Below are 19,574 nucleotides of genomic sequence, written 5' to 3'. Positions count from 1 at the left end.
TACCTGTATCTTAATATATATATATATATATATATATATATATAATATATACTTTCAGCAGTCAACCCTTGAAATTTTTGCAGTTAGATTGATTTCCCATCTGGGCAACATTAGCAATGTTTGAACTTACTTTTTTTTTCTACAAATGTACTGTCTACTGAAATAGATGTGATTATTACTTAATTTTTGGCACTAAAGACTAAATAATTTCATAGACAGATGTGATTGATAGCAGATTAATTCTCAACACAACTTTTAGGTTTTCTTGAACCAAAAAATAAAATGAGAGCTCTTGAGTAATTTGCAAACAATGAAAATTAAATCATGATTTGAGGACTTTCTGTGATGTCATTTTATGGAATTACCGGTTGAAGAACTTTTTGTTTCAAAAATATTTTCTTATTCAAACAGATATTGAAGGATCAACCATTTTTCAACCATGAGCAATTAAACAGTATTTATTATGATAATCCCAAGCAGTTATTTAGTTAATATTAAATAACATTTATAATGTTTATAGAATCTTGATTTTGTAATTATAAACTCTTAAAACCTTTATAAAATTTGATGTAAATAGTTGAAGGAATTGAGTTTATACAAAGTTAATGTCCATCAACCAGGATTTCCAAATTAAAAAAAAACAGCTTCATGCTGCACAGTAGCATGAATTGATTAATGATGATTGATTGATTGGTTATAATTGATGATAATTAAGGATTTACTGTTGTAGATCTTGTTTTTTGTGTTATTTTTTTTTATTGTATATGAGTATTAATATGCACTTATTTATAAAATTTATTAAAAAATGAATATTTCTTTGGGCATAGAAAATCTAGGTAGCAGTTTCTAGTGAACGAATGAAAAGTTTACCTAAGTAGGTAATTTGGTTAATATATTGTCTAAAGCATAGATCACTCTGTCTTCTAATAAAAAGAATTGCATCAAATTGTATTATTTATCTTGTTTACAACAAAAATTCTGTATGAAACTGTTACTACTTCATATAAATGAGAACTAAGAGAATAAGCCTGAGTGGAATGCTGCCTACTTTTACTAGGAGAAATTTTACATTTTTTTAAGTCACAACTTGTCATTTTTACCTCAACATGTTCTTCCAGTGCTTACGATAGATTTCAATTCCTACTATTTATCTTGCTTAATAATTATGTGAAATCCAGCGAAAGTAAGTCCTGATTATGTTGAACTTGAACAACCTTCGTAGGCTCAGAAGGTGTTTTGGCAGTTCTGCAGTGTACTAATTAATTAAAAGTTGCAATGCATAATGCACATATTTATAATTAGATGTATCATGTAACCTGAAAGTAACAGTGGTTTTTTACCAGTCTTCATATTAAGTATGTAATACTTAATTCCTATTTTATTAGTATACTATGTATATTTATATACAGTGTGTAATTTATTCCTAAATTTCCTGTTAATTACTTGTTATAACTATTAATATGACTGAACTATTTTAGGATTCTGTGATAGGTGTAAAAGATTTTGATCTTATAAAAAAGCAGTCTGGGAATATACAGTTTGGTTGTTGTTTTATTGCTAGGAATTATATTGAATGTAAATGATTATGATTTAAAATTAAGTATGTGTTTTTTAATTATCTCACTCCATTTTTTACTAAAGAAGTGAAGGCATCCTTTTTTCATTTTCTATTCCATTTTTATTTTTATTAATATTGTTATTTATGTCAGTTTTTCCTTCATTATAACTTTTTGAATCTAATTAATAAGATTACTAGGTGTTCATGTTAAAGGAGAAATTATTTAATCCTTTAATATTAGCATGTACTTACATATTCATATTCTCTGCTGATTTTTTTATTACTGTTAGAATGAACAAAGAAAAATTACCAAAATCATTTATTTTAAATTTTAATAAAGATTTTGCTATAACCTATTTATAAGTTATTACAATATGAAATAAGATGTTAAATTAGTTATTTATCATCCAATTTTTTTTAGATAATTTAGATGATATATTATTACCATAAAAACTATTTACCGTGGTTTTTCTTATATTTCTTTTTCAATTTATTAATAATATATGTCTGACTGTATTACAACAAAAATTATTTGTGTAATTTAAAAGTTTTTCTTAGCTATTTTTGTGTGCCTATTGTTCAACTAGTATTATGTTATTTTTGTGTAATTGTATAATTATATTACAAAAGAAAAAGCCTGTCTTTGAAGAGTTGTACTTTACAGACAACTCTATGGAAAAAATTGAGTTATATTAAGCCTTAGTTTTTTTCTACTTTATTTTTGAATTTTAATTTATTTGAAGAAAACTTACAGGAATTACAACAAATTGTGCATAAATAGAACTGTTTTTTTAATGTTATCATAGTAATACGATTTCAACTTTCCATGACTTTGTTAATAAATTGTGTAAAAAGTATGTATATGTTGAGGTATGAGTATATTTAAGAAGAGGGTTTTTTTAAGTTTAAGGTTTAAAAGTTGTTAAAATTTTTCTCATAGTTTTTTTTATCTTTTTAGTACATATATAATTCTGATTAATAACAGGGTGGAAAAATGGAGTGTGAAGGAAAGAAAAGATTAACATTGAAATGTGCAAGAACCTCCACTGTACAACACTGAAGTGCTGTACAGACATTGTACTGGTCTGAGATTATTTTTATTATGCAAATTTTTATTGTGTAGTGACTTCTGTTCTCTAACAGAAACCAGAAATTGCAAAATTCTTCTTTCTTTACAACCCTTTTTCCAATTCCGTTAATTAGAATTATGTACATGTTATGTTGAAACGTAGAGTTCAATGTAAAAGGATTTTATACCTTTATCTAAAGCCAAAATAGCAGTGTTTTGCTATAAATGGTCATTTCAGTGACACAAACATTTAGAAAAAGATTTTTAAACTCATAAACAGCAAATAAACTGTTTTTAAATATTGCAGAAAATAACAAGCTTTTAATATAAATAAAACTTTTCCTATCAGCTAGTGATGAGATAACTCCTTAAAGGTAAGCTTTTTCTTTTATGGCAATACTATAGTTATCTATTGTTAATGTACTATATTTTTTACTAAACTCTTATTACTATATTACCTACTATTATTTTATAGTTGCCTACTTTATTTTTTGCTATATTGTTTCAGATTTAGATTTATTGGAAATAAATGGTGACTTATGAAAATGTTTACTTATTCTGTAATATATGGATACCTAGAGTTTGTAATATTTTTTGCCAGATGAAGTTAAGAAATAGGGAAGCAAATCAAATTCAGGACCAGCTGACAGATTATGATATGCATTACATTTAAATGTGTCCATGCAGTTATCTAATTAAACTATTGCATATTTTCTCAGCCATTTATTGTGTACTCTTTTCATTTTGTACTAAATATTTGTTTTACACTATATATTATTTCAAATTGATCAGTAGCATACTTAGACATCACTATGATTGTGAGTTATACATGACATTACTGATATATTGGATTTACGAAGTATATTTTACTTGAAGAACTGACCATACATTGTAGTAATAGGGGGAAGGCAAAAAGTAGTGGAGCTTTGAATATTAGCTAGTATAGATGTTAATTTTTTTTAACTCTATGAATGAAAAAGAAAAATAATTTATTTGTGCACAATTTGATCATTTTTGGCTACCACTTTATCAACTTTTATATTACAGCTTAAAGAAAATTGGGCTCTTAAAAATTTGTCAGTTTTATTTTAGCAAACTATTTTTCAGTCAGTAGCAAAATTGGAGTATTAAAGTAGCTTTGTCATAAAAGTTTAAAACTTCAAACCTTATATCAGTACATATTTGTTATATAGAGACCCATGAAAAACCAAGTTATAGGAAATTTTATTACCCTTAAAAAACTATTTTGACATTTTAATAAACGCTTAAAAACAAGTACAATTAATTGCATTATCAAAAAACAGTTTTCGAACTCCCCCTCATGTAAAAATACTGCCAGCTACTGAGCTGTGCATCCATTGATTTCTAAATTGTAAGTAAAAATTAACATCTGTACCAGTTTTAATCGCTCTACAACTCTTCCTTCTGTTAAAAACCAGATTTTTTTTTAATTGTACTGTCATATAAATAACATATACCATGTATTAGGGAAGCACATCTGTTATTAGGTGAATATGTTTATATACAGAGGTTTGAAATTTTTGAATCCAACTTCTGTTTTCAAAGCAGCATGATGGCCAACATCATGAAAAAGTTTATCAATTGATTAATAATAACTGTACATATTTTCAAAATACTAGCAATTTAAGATGTGCTGAAATGGAAGTAGGATGAAGAGAATTCAGAAATCTTTTTACTGCTTAATTATCAGTTTGCATTCATTATCAATGATCGTAATATTTTTTTCTAAACAAAAGATTATCAAACAAACTTATTACAATTGGTGAATAACCATAGAGCATGTACCAATCGTGAAAGTTGTTCGTTCCATTGCTTTTTCTTTGTGGTATGTACTGAATGGTTTGCTTCATTAACCTTATACTAATCGGTCTAGAAACTCTGTGAAGTCAAATGTAATGAACATTTTGCTTGCTCAAAGAAACACTTTTAATTCATTTCTAATGCCTTCATTCCTTAAACAGTTCCATCTAGTATCTTATAAATGTAAGGAACTCCATCTCTTTTGCTGTCTACTTTTCAGTTTTGTTTACATTTGTCTACCCAAACCTCACCATCGTTTATAACTATATGAAAGACATCACTTCGTATGACTACATCATTATTTCTTTTCTCACTATTTCTAAGAGACAACAATGTTTCATACACATTTTTAATTATCCAACTTTTTTTCTCCACAACCATATCTAATTCAAAGCTATATTGCAACCTAAATATTTGAAATATAATTGCAATATGTAATCTCTTCTAATTGCTTTAATTGCTATTTCATTCTTGTCAGATTTTTATCCCAGAAGGCCAAACTTTGTTTTACTTACAGAAATTTTTAAATTATATCATTTGCACTAATTATCCATTTCATGCTGTGCATTTTTTAATGCTGTTTGTAAATCTTATTTTCATAAGATACTTTGTTTAAAACTGTTGATTCTGGACTGAGTGTTTTACCTAATAAATTATTTCTTTCTTTTGTCTCACATTATTTTCAGATTAGATAATAAATAGATAGGTTTATTCTTGTCAAACACCTACTTTACTGTCTGTCAGTTAAGTCCTATTTGCCCCATCATTTATACCTTTTATTATTCATACCTTTCATTCATTCACTCTACATTCATTATACCATTACCATTATACATATTCATATTCATTATTCATTAAACCATTCATTCATACCTTCTATTATTCTGATTAAATGTTCTGGATAAATCCTACTTATTATTTCCCACAACTTCATAAGCATACACAAAAGCTTTTTTGAAATAAAGAAATGTAATATGTCAAATTCACTTCTCTTTATAAAGGTTAACTATTATAATTTTCTATTACTTCTGTCTTTCTCTTGTTTCTAAGCACAATCTACCTTTCCAAAGACTATTTTGATCCTTTTTAAAGAAAACTTATGAAATCTACTAAAGGCAATTGTTCAAAAGTTTTGAGCATACTTTTATAAGCAGAATTTAATCAACTTATTTCCATCTACTTTCTGTACACTGATCTATCAGCACTTAAAAAGATTTTATTATCTCTGATATTTTTCTAAGTCAAAAACATGTTCTCTAACTCATGCTAAAAATATGCTACAATTGTAAAGTGCAGAAACATTCTACCATATTTTAATTCTATATTTACACTCTCTAAACCAGCAGTTTTACTTTGGGACTGATTCATTCCCGTACAAGCAGTGGTCATTTACAGTTATATAATTTGCAGTGCTAACAAACCCTGCCTCATCATATTCTTCTACTACATCACTGTATACCACAACTCCTAATGTTTTGTCTTTAATGATATGCATTTGAGCAGCCTTCTTTTTCAAATTGTTGATATCTCATCATCATCTTATAACCAAAAGTTTGTCTGCCTTGAGGTTGTGCTCATCTAACCATTAGGCATTTAAAAAAATGAAAGTGTGGTTCAAGATGGTGGATAGAAATTTTTAATTCACTGTAAGCCAGTGTACTTATATTGTCACATTTATGCGTATCAATTTGTGACTGATACAAAACTTTGTAGTATGAAAATATTTCTATACTTTTCTAACTCTTTGTATACCATTGTAATGGCTTTTTACAAATGTCATTACCATGTCCAAAATGCCTGCTGCACCAATATGTCATGTAGTGAATACTAGATTAAATTTTCCATTCCTTAAGTTTGAATGAGCCACCACTACTACAACTTTTGAGTAGTTTAAGGATATCCTATAATGATGTATTTGCACAGCTAAATAAAAATAAATAATCCAGTTTTTTTTTCTTCTAAATGCAGTTTGCTTTATTACACTATTGGTGACCTCTTTCTCAAGTGATCATAAAAAAATATCAAATATGTGATGAATAAAATATAAAATACAAATCAGTAAACAGATGTATAAAGTCTTTAATTACTTTCCTTATATATATATATATACATTTATATAAGGTAAAAAGATATTCCTTGTAGGATACTATATATATGTATATAAAGTTATCTTGTAAGGAATACTTTTATTACCAAAACAATTATCATTTCTATAAAATCAAAACGAATTATGTGGTAATCAATTGAGAATATTGTTGAAATTATTACGTAATTAATTAAAATAATAACTGATAAAAAAAAATTATTCTAAAAAAAGGGAAAACATGGTTCTTAAAAATAACTTAACAATTGTTTAACCTAATTTTTAAAATTTGTTTGTAGCAAAATAATATTTAAAGGCAAGCAAGAGAAGGAATGTGTAAATTTAAAGATTTCTTAGATTGTTATCAATCTAATTTATAAATTATTTGCTTCATTGTTTCTTTGATTTTTTTCTTTAAATTAAAGTTGTAGTGTAATTGTATTTATACAGAATAACCAGTGGTATTTTATATTCATTGCAGTACAAGGTGTGGCCAAAAAGTGTCCAACCGTACTTTTTATTGTTGACATTTTGAGAAAGGGACCATCATGATTTATGACCTTGACTCATTGGCTGCATATGATTCTCTGTTTTGTTGCCATTGCCGCAGTGAAAGTAAGCACATGTGAGTAGTGCTTGACATGTTTTTGTTGCTGTTCAAATTGATTGAATGATTGAGCAGAGAATTTTGTCAGAAACTTGGTGACACACAAGTAAAGGAAGATTCAGACAGTTTTTGGTAATCAAGCTATGAATGTTACACAGATTAAAAAATGATTTTCCAATTCCAATTTGGCGGAACGTCTGTTGAAAGTGACGAATGTTCTGACAGACCAAATAGAAATGACAGGCAAGTCAACCTATTTAATTCAATATTTTGTGATTTCTGATTTTTTATAATCCGAAGTCAAATACATTTTGATCATACCTCGTATATATTATCCCCCTTTATTTTTTTTATCCCATTATACTATTCTTAGAAATTTACATTAAAAACCTGAGTAATTTATTATTTACTTATGTTTTATGATTTTCATCTTAGAAATTACAGTGACATATCTAAAACGCAAAAGAAGAAATTTAAATTCATCCATTTTCAGGTAACAATAGCCTACATCAATTTTTCTCTATACTGAAATCTTTTTATAATTTCATTAGTTTTGATTTCAGTTATGACAACAAAACTCTCAAAATCATTTGTAGTTTTCAAGAAAGAGAAACTTTGTTTTTATATAAAATTCACTTAAAGTATTATGAATGTACTATATATCTTATATTCATTAACAAAGCCATTTTTATACTTAAATAATCTTTAATGTAGGTGTGAATTGAGTGACCCGCCAGGTTGGTCTAGTGGTGAACGTGCCTTCCCAAATCAGCTGATTTGGAAGTCAAGAGTTCCAGCGTTCAAGTCCTAGTAAAGACAGTTACTTTTATATGGATTTGAAAAAAGAATGAGGTTCGGCAGCTAGGGAAATAGCTCACTTTGTAGTTGAAAGATTCAAATTAAAATTTTTATAAGTCGATAATTTCTTTTAAATACTGACAAGAATTTCATCAATGACCAATGAATGTTTACTCTTTACATTTAAGATACAAGTTTTAACAGCTGGATTTCAACGAGAAATAAAAATACTGATTCATCAATAAGGTGAATGGATCACTATTATTATTCTTTTTAAAATATCAGAAAAGAAGTGTATTGAATTCCTCTGCTACAAGAATAAGGGGATGAGATAACAGAAGTTGAGTCCTTTTCTACTTTTGGCGACTGTTGTATTTTCAAATCTGTTTTCACTTTTGATAACTGCCCATATGGTTGTAGATTTATTGTTTAAATTATCTATTAAGTTATCACAATATAATCTTTTAGCAGTACGAATAACTTTCCATTTGTAATTTTTCAAATAATCCTGAAAGTTATCAGACAAATTGTGTTTAGTAATTTTATGCAGATCTATTAGTCTAGAGATAGATTTTACAATTCCTTTAATAATTCATGTATTTTCTTTTTTATTTTTAAACTATTTCATTTTTACTAAAGTGTAAGCTAGAAAGAAAAACTTTTGAATTTCATTAAGAGAATTGTTAAATTTTCCATCCTAGCCAATTTTATTATTACTTAATTTTATTAATAATTTGTTTTCTGACAACAAGGTTCTCAAGTTTCTAACTGAACATTTTATGTGAGATCCGCACAAAAGGATAAAAAATTATCTTTCAGTAAATTTGTAAAAATATTGTCTAAATATTTAACTTTTCAGTAAACTGGATTCAGTTTCTTAATTTAAACAATAGAATAAAACATTAAAATGCTTTTTAACAATTCTAGCAACTTAGAAACAGAAGATCACACAACTTCAACAAGATTAGAGAGAAATTACTCATCATTTCCCCAAATCACCATAGCACCATAGCTGCTACATATCTTTGAAGTTGCATTTTTTACAAAACCAATTAGACCACTATTCTGAAAATATGTAAGCTGTCTCTAATGAGCATGAAGGTATTTCATGATTAGAATTGAAATAATGACAAATCAAAGTAGAATTTTATGGTTGGTTCCTGGTGAGCATTTGAGTGAAAAACATCATCCAAGTAATAGAGGAGAGTCCTGATGTTAAAAAGGATACGACATGGTGTGCTATGCAGAAAAGCCCGAAATCAGATGTTGGAAGAATGGCAAACATACTGGCAAGCCTCAAATACCAGTTGTTGGATAAGTCAATTACATGAATTGACTTTTGGGTCTCGAGAAATCATGGGGAGGTCGGCTTCCATCTCTCTAAGTTGTTGACTGACTGTGCATGGAGGGTATGGGGCTTATCTCCATCACTTTGGCAGAAGGCCCGAACCAGTTTGCCAATATTGCAAAGAAATAAATACCGCGGAACACACAATATACTTGTGTCACTGGTAGGACGAACAGGCACACATGGGCCATTCAAGGACTGACACCAGATAATACCATACAATACATGTTAAAGAAGGGACATCATGAATGGAATGCCATAGCAGCCTTAGTCACGAATATTATTTCACAAAGGGAACAGAAAGTAGAGCTAAATGTTTCGCGAACCAAAACTAGCTAAAGAACCTTGCTGACCTTTCTTTCTTTTTCTGTTTAGACTCCGGAACCATCATAAGGTATTACTACGATTTTCTGTGACCTATGTTTATATGATTTTTTTTATTTTTAGCTATCAAATCATCTCTCTAGAGATTGCTGTTCAATTTGGATTTATTTCTGTATATTTTTTTTATGCCAATCTATTACCAACTCCAATAATGGCTTTTTAATCTCATAATCATGTTTTACCATGTTTGTTTTTTAATATAATTTTTGTTCTTAATATTTTGTTCATATGAAACACTTTTAAAATTTGAAAACACTTTTAAAATTTAATAAAGGCTCTGATTATGTGTATAGTAAAGCTATAAATTCATATGCTTGATATAAATATAATATTGTACCATATTTTATTATTACATTTAAATATTCTTACAATTTCATGGGCGGTAATCAAATTTTTTATTATTTTTAAATACCTGCATATTAGATTATTTATTTCATTAGAATTATCATCAAATTTTGTAATTATTAACTTTATTCATGTAATTAATTGTGTTCATTCATGATTATGAGTGTACTTATTTGTCTGATTGTAATAAAACTGTCTTTTTATCTATTAATGATTTTCATGTTTTATGTATTCTAAATTTATAATTTAATTTTGATTGTTATTATAATTACTTTATTTTTATGTTATGATTTAAGTTATGGCATAAATCTTCTTTCATAATTTATTATGTTTAAAATTATTTCACTGTTTACTGTATTGTAACTTTACTTAATTTATTTGTAATATTTTTTCAGATTGAATTCACCCACAGTCATGAATTAAGATACTTTATTAAATAAATAAAGTTAATTAAAATCTAATAAATTATAATTTTTATTTTTGAAATTATGTTTTACTTCCTTGTACAAAGTAAAGGAAGTATTGTCATCGTGAAAAATTTCAGATTTCAACAGAAACATCCATTTTGATCATCCTGAATCCATTTTGACTAGTTTTGGCGTGATGTCTGTACATATATATGTACCTCTCATAATTCAAAAACGATTAGCCGTCGTATGTTGAAATTTTGGATTACGACTGTTGTAACATCTAGTTGTGCACCTCCCCTTTTGATTGCAATTGACTGAACCAAAAGTGTCCAAAATAAGCCCTCTTTGAGAGATTTTCAACAATGTATCATAAGTATACTTATTTTCATTGGTTCCAGAGTGATAGCCAAATAAAATATTAAGTAATGAAATATTTGGATCTTATAAGGGAAGGCACCACATCGGTTCATATCAGGCTTCATCAACTTTTTTTAAATTTAAATATATTGTTTTATTAATAATTATTAACTCGTGATTGCAAAAAAAATTTACAATAGATAATAATTCAATATAAAAAATTTAAAAAAAAATATATGAAAAAAATCATTAGTTAGTGAACATGTTATGTACTTTTAAAATTGTGTATATGTAATTTAATAGACATTATTATATACGTGTATATGTGATAGGTTGTTGAAACATCTGATTATTTAATATTAATTGAAAATTATAATTTAGAATCATTATTTTTAAATTTTCTACTTTAATTTCTGTTTAATTATTCGGGAAGTTCTGTTTAATTTTATTTACATTAAAGTTAATACAGAGCGACTGAAGAATTCATTTATTTGTTTTTTGTTGCCAGTCATTTAATCGCTGTTTGGTTTGATATAATTCTTCTGATCTTAATTTGTGTACACGTTCTCTAGTTTTCAAATTTTCTGTATCTTTATATTCATCATCCTTTCTTATCTTTTTATTCTTTCTTTGGTTTTAACATTTTCTTCCTCTTTATACAAGAACATTCAATAATTAAAGAGACAAATTGATCTAGAAAAAAAATGTATATTTACAAAATGAGACTTTACTACTTCTCAACATAATCCCCTCCAATATTAATACATTTATCCCAACAACAAACTAGTTTTTTTGTACCTGATGCAAAGAAGTCTTTGTCTTGTTGCTTGAGCCACTTTCCCACAAATTCTTTAACCTCCTCGTTGTTGTTGAACTTTTTCCACGTAATGCCTCCTTGAGTGGACCAAACAAATGAAAATCAGAGGGAGCCAAATCTGGATGGTAGGGAGGATGTGGAAGTATTTCCCAACCCATTTTTCCTGTGGTTTCTTGGGTCAGCTGCGCGGTTTAATGACGAATACTGTCATGTAGCAATATCACGCCTTTTCTTTGAGATCCGCGATGTTTTTCTCTCATTTTTGGCTTTACTTTTTTCATCAGCAAGTCTGAGTAGTAGACACTGTTTGTACACTGATTTTTGAAATAATCACACAAGACGACACCTTGGACATCCGAAAGGCAGTCAAGATGACTTTTCCTGCTGATGCTTGCGTTATGAATTTCTTTCAGACAGGTGCAGTTGTCAATGCGGGTTTCAAGCGAAGGAGTTGACACTTCAACTGGCTCGCCAGGACGTTGCTCATCAGTCACTGAGGTTCAACCATTTTTGAACTTTTTTACTCACTTATAAAGATTTCTGTGGTTTATAAAACTTTTACCATACTGTAAAATCATTCGAGAAAAGATTTTAGCCTGTTTTTCACCTTTAGAAAGCAAAAAACACTAAATAACTAGATCACTAAATGTTGTTCAATTAATATGAAAACTTCAAGACGATGCACCATCGTTAAATGCAATATTGAGGTTATAAATAAAACAATTTTTATCCACCAGCTGTTCTCAGCTCATCTCAGTGATGCCAACCTAAGTCATGAAAGTACAAAACTCCTCCTACAAACTGTTTCATTTCTAGATCAATTTGTCTCTTTAATTATTGAATGTCCCCTGTATTTATAATCTCTTAATATTTTTATTCTTTCTTTGGTTTTAACATTTTCCTCCTCTTTATATTTATCATCACTTAATTTTTTTATTCTTCCCTTGTTCATAACATTTTCTTCCTCTTCATATTCATCTTCATGTCATTTTTTTGAAATAAATTTCTTGATGTTAACTTTCTTTTTCCTGTGTGATAGTTTCTTTTTTATTTTTGATTATTCACCAAATAATCTAATTATAAAAACTGAATACTTTACATCATAAGGTTGAAATTAACATTTGTCCAGTATACAGGAGATCACTAAACGGGATAGTTTAATTATTTTAACTTTTATTTATGACACACCAGAAAACTGAAACTTTTATTAATCAGCAACTCACGAAGATACAAATAATACTGATTTAGTAATATGAATAATGAAGGGACTTTTACTGTATCCTAATATTTCATATAAACTTGTTGGTTAATAATTGTATAAATATTTTGTTAATAAAAACTAATATTTCAGCAATTGTATAACTGTCCACTTTATTAAACTGCAGCAAATGTGTATATGTACTTTAATAGGTGTACAAGGAAGTCAAGTAGTGTCCACATCAGATTTTTTTTTATTAACAGTACAATAATTAGAATTTTGTTTATCTATGATTTTTCTCTTTGTTTTGTTTTTCTTTACTGTGTTTGTATTTTTAGTAATTTTTTGTTCATTATCTTCACATCCAATCCTTTGTTTAAAGCTAATGAAGATAAAAAGTCAAAGATTTTAAAATGAACTCTGCTCAAAGTTGCTTTCATTTTAACTTAATGCAACTATGATTAAACCCGTTTATTCTATGAACTCTGAAATATCATGTTTGTTTGGTGAGTGTATTCCATATATGATGGTTTATTTTGATATATTATCTTTTCTGAAAGCTACAAATTTAAGGTGTTCATCCTTGTTTTTTAAACAACTTCTTGTTGTTTAAGTATGGTAATCAGTCAAAAAATAGGGTAATAGGGTTTTTTTGCATTTCTTGACGTTTCATGACCCAGGAACCCCCAAAAACAAAAGAAAGGGAGGTAATGTGCATATGTTAGCGTGTGTGAAGATTAAAAACTTTTGACTGGATAAACCAGTTTTTATGAAATTTTCTATCAAAACTCAGGTATTGGGGAAATTTGTTGGTAAAATTTATTTGTTGGTCAGTATCTATAGGGGGGGTTTGGGGAGTCAATTTTCTTTTTCAAATTTTATAAACATAATCCTGCTTTATATTAAGCTTAGTAAATGCGTGCATGCTTATCTTTACCATTTTAAAAAAAGGTTTGGTCCAAAAATAGAAAAAAAGCTATCTTTTTTTTATTGGATATTTTTTAACTGAATCGTTTTTAATGTCTTCTTAGGCCTAGTTGTAATGCAAGCGGCCCAAAAAACTACTTTAAAGGAAATATTGGTAGTAAGGGAGTCAATAAAAATGTAAAAATATCAATTTTTTGTACTTTTCAAAGTTTTTTGGTTTTTTAAGCTTTTAATATCATTAAAAGTTTAAATAATATAATATTACAGTAAAATTTCATCATAATTCACCCCATCCCCCCAAAAAATCTTAGGTAACACTTTATTGGTTTTATATTTTTTGTTTGGAATTTTATTTAATCCTATTTTTTTATAATAAATTCACCATATAAGCTTTAAAGCTTAACATAGTAAATGTAGAAAAATTAAAAAGGTGTGGGAGAGCAGAAAAAAGCTTTTAAAAATATAAATTTTTCAATTTTTAAAACTTTTTAGTTTATTTAAACATATAATAATACTTTTACAATAAAACTTCATCATAAATTAACCTCCACCCAAAAAAGAAATCTTAGGTAACTTTTTCATGTATAAGTTATTTTTCCACTATATAAGAATAAATAACCAATGCTAGGAAAGTATTACAACTTATTGGTTAGCCTTTTTTATATTTGTTACTATTTGTGAAAGTGAGATTAAAAAAATGTATTTGCTTATTTTCTATATAAGTTACCTGTGAAATTTAGTTTCTGATGTGTATTATTTATTAATGTTAAAAATTAATCATATTGTGTGGTGTTGTCTCAATAAAATAAATGGATCATAATTGTGGCAATGTAGTATTTAGTGTGTATGTTGGTTGCTTATGAGTACATATATCTCTTTTACATGTAGAGAAACTTTTGCCAGGTGACTGAAGATAGAAGAGCGTATAGAATACCCATTATGTTGTAAGTGATATTAAATTTAGAATTTAGATAATTTTTTTGTGTGGAAATATTTATTATATTGATTATTTTTTAACATATTGTTCAACCTTTTTTTTCATAAGATTATTTTATTCATAAGCAGGGCTTCATTTTATAATAAGTATTCTAATAAGTATTTTAATAAAGTATTCTAATAAGTATTTTATAATAAGTATTCTACACATTAATTATTAATATTATGATTTTTAATTCATCACATTTTTTTGAATTTTTTTTGAATTCCAAAAGAATTCAAAACAGTTTTGATACCAGTTGAAAAAAATATAATTAGCTGATATCTACAAAATATTTGTTTCATCAATTACATAGTTTGACTAAAATCCCAAGCAAGCCATCTTTTTCATGTTTGGAAACAGAAAAAATCATGTAGCACAGAATTAATATGGTAATGGAAAATATCTAAGCAATTTGCAGAGTAATTCATGTTATTCTACTTAGACACAGGATTCCCTCCTGTGAGAGCTACTTCAACGAGTTTCTTCACCGGATTGGAAAGCGTGATGCCTCAGTATGTATGCACTGTGATGGTTCTGACTCAGTGGAGCACACCATATTTAGATGTCTGGAATGGGAGGAAGAGAGAGAAGCCTCTGGCCTTACCAGGGTGGGACTAGATCATCTGATCAGTTTCATGCTGACTAATGAAAGCAATTGGGGTACTGTGGAGGGTTTTGTCAGGCGACTCCTGTGCAAAAAAGTAGCTGAAGAGTGGCCATGTTGGTAATGAGATTTATTGTAGGGGGTTGGTGGACAGCCCCTTCCATGAGGGTTGACATGCTTAGGTGTGCCGGTTCCGATGAGCGGGTGGAGACTCCGAGGGAACGTTAGGTAGTTAAGAGGTTCAAGGGGTAAAGAATAGACCAAGTCCTGGCCACTGGGTAGGGGTCCGGGAGAGATGTAATCAAGTCTGGCTCCCCTTGCTTCATTGGTTAGAAGCAAATGGCACAAAATTGTACAGACCATGACCTGGTCTCTGGAGTGTGTGGAGGGCCGGAACGATGTAGTTGGGCCTGGATTACTCTCTCTCAGGCAGTAGATAAAAGAGCCGATTGGGGCTGACCTATGGGGAGTAAAAGGCTCCTGGGCCGAGCCTTTACTTAATTGTATGTCTGGTCCAGGGTAGCAGGAGAAAAAAAGAGGTGGAAGCCCTTTGCAAGCCAGCAAGATTTCTTTACTTTTATGAATAATGTCACTGAAGGAAGATAAGAGACAGTTTTAATATTAATAACCCTGAGAAGAACTGTGTGTTAAGCTGGTTGCCAAGGTGATTGGTGGTAGTAGCTAAGGCAGTTTGTATCAATCTTAATAGGTTGGTTTGCGAGTACCTGGAGTTGACAAAATGACAGCAAGGCCAGTACAAGAATCTTAATCTCAAAAATCAATGCTTTATTGCCTGTTAACTAAAGTTAAAACTTGGTTTGCACAAGGAGCTAGAGTCAGAAACATGATGGGGATTAAGAACCTTAAAATTTTCTGAAAATAAGCATTTCAGCTCGCCAGCACTTCTGTCTTGACCATTTGCCCCTAGGATGTCATCTGGTTTCCGTTAACAGCTCTCTGCCTTGGCCCAACAGTCACACTCTTTATACCAATCCCTGATTGCAGTGAGAGAAGACTTCTTCACTAGACTTTGACAGAAGACTATTGAATGCATCGGTACATCATAATGGTTAGGATAACTATTATTCTGACTGATTGCTGTGACCAAATTTTAGTATGCTTTCGGTCAAAATAACAAGTCTCAATAAGCTGTTTTGTCCACTCGGTCGCACATTAAATGTAGTAATAACTAGGCTTACCATACGTTCAGGATTAGCCCAGACAGTAATGGTTTTTTAGTGCTGTCTGGGATTTGGGAATTTTATGAATGGTGAAGATTTTTTTTAGTTTTAGGTCTATTTGTTCGACATTGCATTTTTAAGCATTCTCTTACGGTTGTGCATCTCTCAGCCAACCTTGGAGTAAGCACTGACAGCTATCGGTTTCGTCACAACCTTTTACTTAGTCATTTGGCAACACAACAGGAGCAATGTGTTTATGTTGTTTTCATGTGTGAAGTCACTCGTCTACACATTTTTGATCATTTTATCTCTATTCGTTTTTTGTCTCATCGTTTAGCAATGGGCATAAGAAAATGTGAGTTTAATGTTAACCTGCAACAGGAATACAAATTTTTGAAGTTGTGTAATGACAATAATAATGAACGTGTTTATTGCACACTATGTACTGAAGAATTTTCTGTTGCACATAAAGGAAAGTGTGATATTGAAGACCATGTGAAAACAGCTAAACATAGGAGTGCTATTAATGCTACTGCTTCAGCAAACATAAAAGATTTTTTTAAAGCCAAAGGTGGGAATAACAATAACTGATCTGGAGTGTGCTGCTAAAGAAACTACATTTTCACGCCACACTACTAGACACAAACTCAGTTTCAAAACATCAGACTGCACATCTAAACTGGTTAAAAAGTTATATGATCCAAAATTTTCATCTGCTGTAACCAAAACCGAGGCAGTAATTGTTAACATTATTTCTCCATTTATACTTGATAATGTGTTGCATTCTTTGGAAAACATTAATTATGTAAGAGTAACGATGGATAGCTCAAACTTGTTCCAATTTTGGGAATTGATTGTTCAGCCCACATTGTACACAGTTCAGTACGAACAGCATGTGATTCTCTACCCCTGGACATATTGTTATAAATATTTTCACATATATACAGTATGAGTAATGAAACTTAAAGAATTCTGTGAATTTGTGGAAACAGATTACAAAAAAGTATTATCTCATAGCAGCAAAAGGTTCCTTAGTTTTTTACCTGCAATAGAAAGAATTCTTTCCATTTTTTATGGCGTAAAATACTTCTTATCTTGTGAAAATGCCCGAAATTATTATTTGATTTTTTTCGAAAATCTACAAATTGAACTCTTTTTGAAATTTTTATATAGTACTATCAATAGAAGCATTTCATACATATTCCAAATTAATTTTTCAACTTCAGGAAAGAAAGACCCATAAATTTTATATCATCTGCCAGAGAATTGCTATGCACTCTAAAAGAAAATAATGATGTTCAGGAACAAAAATTCTTCTCAAGCGTAGACAATTTTTATAATTCTAGTATTAAATACTTAGAGTTGTGGAGAACCAGTTTTTATAAAGTTAATAAGTTTCAGTGGATAAATTTACAAACTGAAATTGCCTGTCTGATTTGGAAGAAAGTGTACAAATTATACAATTAAAACGTACAATTATATATGATTCCATAAATATTGATGACCTATTTGATAGACATACATTGTTTAACCAGGTAATTCAAAACCAAAGGGTAGGTTGTGGTTCAAATTCTGAAAAAATACCAGATACTATTGAAAAGAAGTGGAAAGAAATTTTTAAGGTGTTTCAAAAGACTGATATTTCATGTTGCAATATTTCTAAAATGGTTGAGTTTGCAATGCCTGGGACATCTGCTCCAGTTGAAAGAGTTTTTTCAATTATGGGGAATGTTTGGTCTGCAGAAAGGGGTCGAATTTCAGTATCTACTGCTAAACATCTAAATGTTAAAATTAATTAAGAACTTTCTTGTTGTGAATTTTAAAACAAACAAACCACTTCTGAAAAACCTCTCTTCTTTTTTCCTGTTTAGCCTCCGGTAACTACCGTTTAGATAATTCTTCAGAGGATGATATGTATGAGTGTAAATGAAGTGTAAGTCTTGTACAATCTCAGTTCGACCATTCCTGAGATGTGTGGTTAATTTAAAAAAACCAACCACCAAAGAACACCGGTATCCACGATCTAGTATTCAAATCCATGTAAAAATAACTGGCTTTACTAGGACTTGAACGCTGTAACTCTCGACTTCCAAATCATCTGATTTAGGAAGACGCGTTAACCACTAGACCAACCCGGTGGGTTACTTCTGAAAAACCTATGTCTAGTGAAAAATACAACTGAATAAATAAAGTTTAATGTTTCAGTAAACTGTTAAGACTTTTAAGTAATTTCAAAAATATGTCCTGAGTTGGTTACAAAAAAGTATGGTAAGCCTAGTGATAACGCATCCGTAACAATTCATACATTATTATGTATTTGTATTGAATATATTCTTGTCTTTAATTTAATAGTGTTTCGTAACTTTTGTTCGTAACAAAATTACAGTAATGAATCTTTATACTAAACATAACCTTAAAACCAATAAGTGTCTTCTAGACTTGCAGCTGAATTTTGATTTTTTTCGGTTGAAGGATGGTTTAAAATGGTATATTATACTCTGTCTTTTTTCCTCTCATCGTAGCGATACACTCAGCTCTAATAAAATGAAAGTCGTCTCCGTGATGCAGATTCAACGGTCTAATATTCCTAAAAGGTATCGACGATATCTAAGTTAATTACAACGTAACTTACGCACTCTTTCGACATTCCGAACTTATTTGTAATGTGTTTTGAAAAATGCTGAATCAGTCAGGTTGGATTAATTAACGACTTAGTCTTGTTAAATCAGTCAATTGACTTGAATTTGATTTTTTGAACTGGTATTCTATTGCTAGGTTCATCGGATGTTTCCTCTCGTTTGAGTCCACACTTTTTACGGCCCACTGTAATCAGATGAGACGTTTCAGTATCAACTGTTTACTGAGAGAAACAGTTATTTACTGTTGTTGACAGTAAACAACTTCAAGCGATACTGAATTTGAGAACGAGATGTTTCCGGCTAAAAATTCAATCGATGCTCATTTTCTTAATTGACGTAGCTCAAGTATTCGATTCCATGTCGCAGTGACCGAGAATAGTTACAATAAAGAAAAACGTCTTTGTGTATTTTTAACAGGAAATGTAGCTGTGTGGAGTACCAGTTCGCGT

General features: G+C 29.5%; 1 protein-coding gene across 1 annotated transcript in view; it reads left to right on the top strand.

The window, feature by feature from the left end:
- The window catches only part of Syb (Vesicle-associated membrane protein synaptobrevin), a 42,874-nt gene extending 39,523 nt beyond the window's left edge, over positions 1-3,351 (top strand). Inside the window, exon 6 of the mRNA XM_075377143.1 lies at positions 3,136-3,351. Coding sequence (XP_075233258.1) covers positions 3,136-3,170 — 35 coding nt within the window. The 3' untranslated portion in view covers positions 3,171-3,351. The remainder of the gene's footprint in view (positions 1-3,135) is intronic.
- Positions 3,352-19,574: the final 16,223 nt, after the last annotated feature.

The sequence above is a fragment of the Lycorma delicatula genome, chromosome 1, assembly GCF_047948215.1.
Source record: "Lycorma delicatula isolate Av1 chromosome 1, ASM4794821v1, whole genome shotgun sequence".
NCBI classification, from domain to species: Eukaryota; Metazoa; Arthropoda; class Insecta; order Hemiptera; family Fulgoridae; genus Lycorma; species Lycorma delicatula.
The sequence above is the reverse complement of the archived record's forward strand: the minus strand, read 5'-3'. Positions and strand labels throughout refer to the sequence as shown.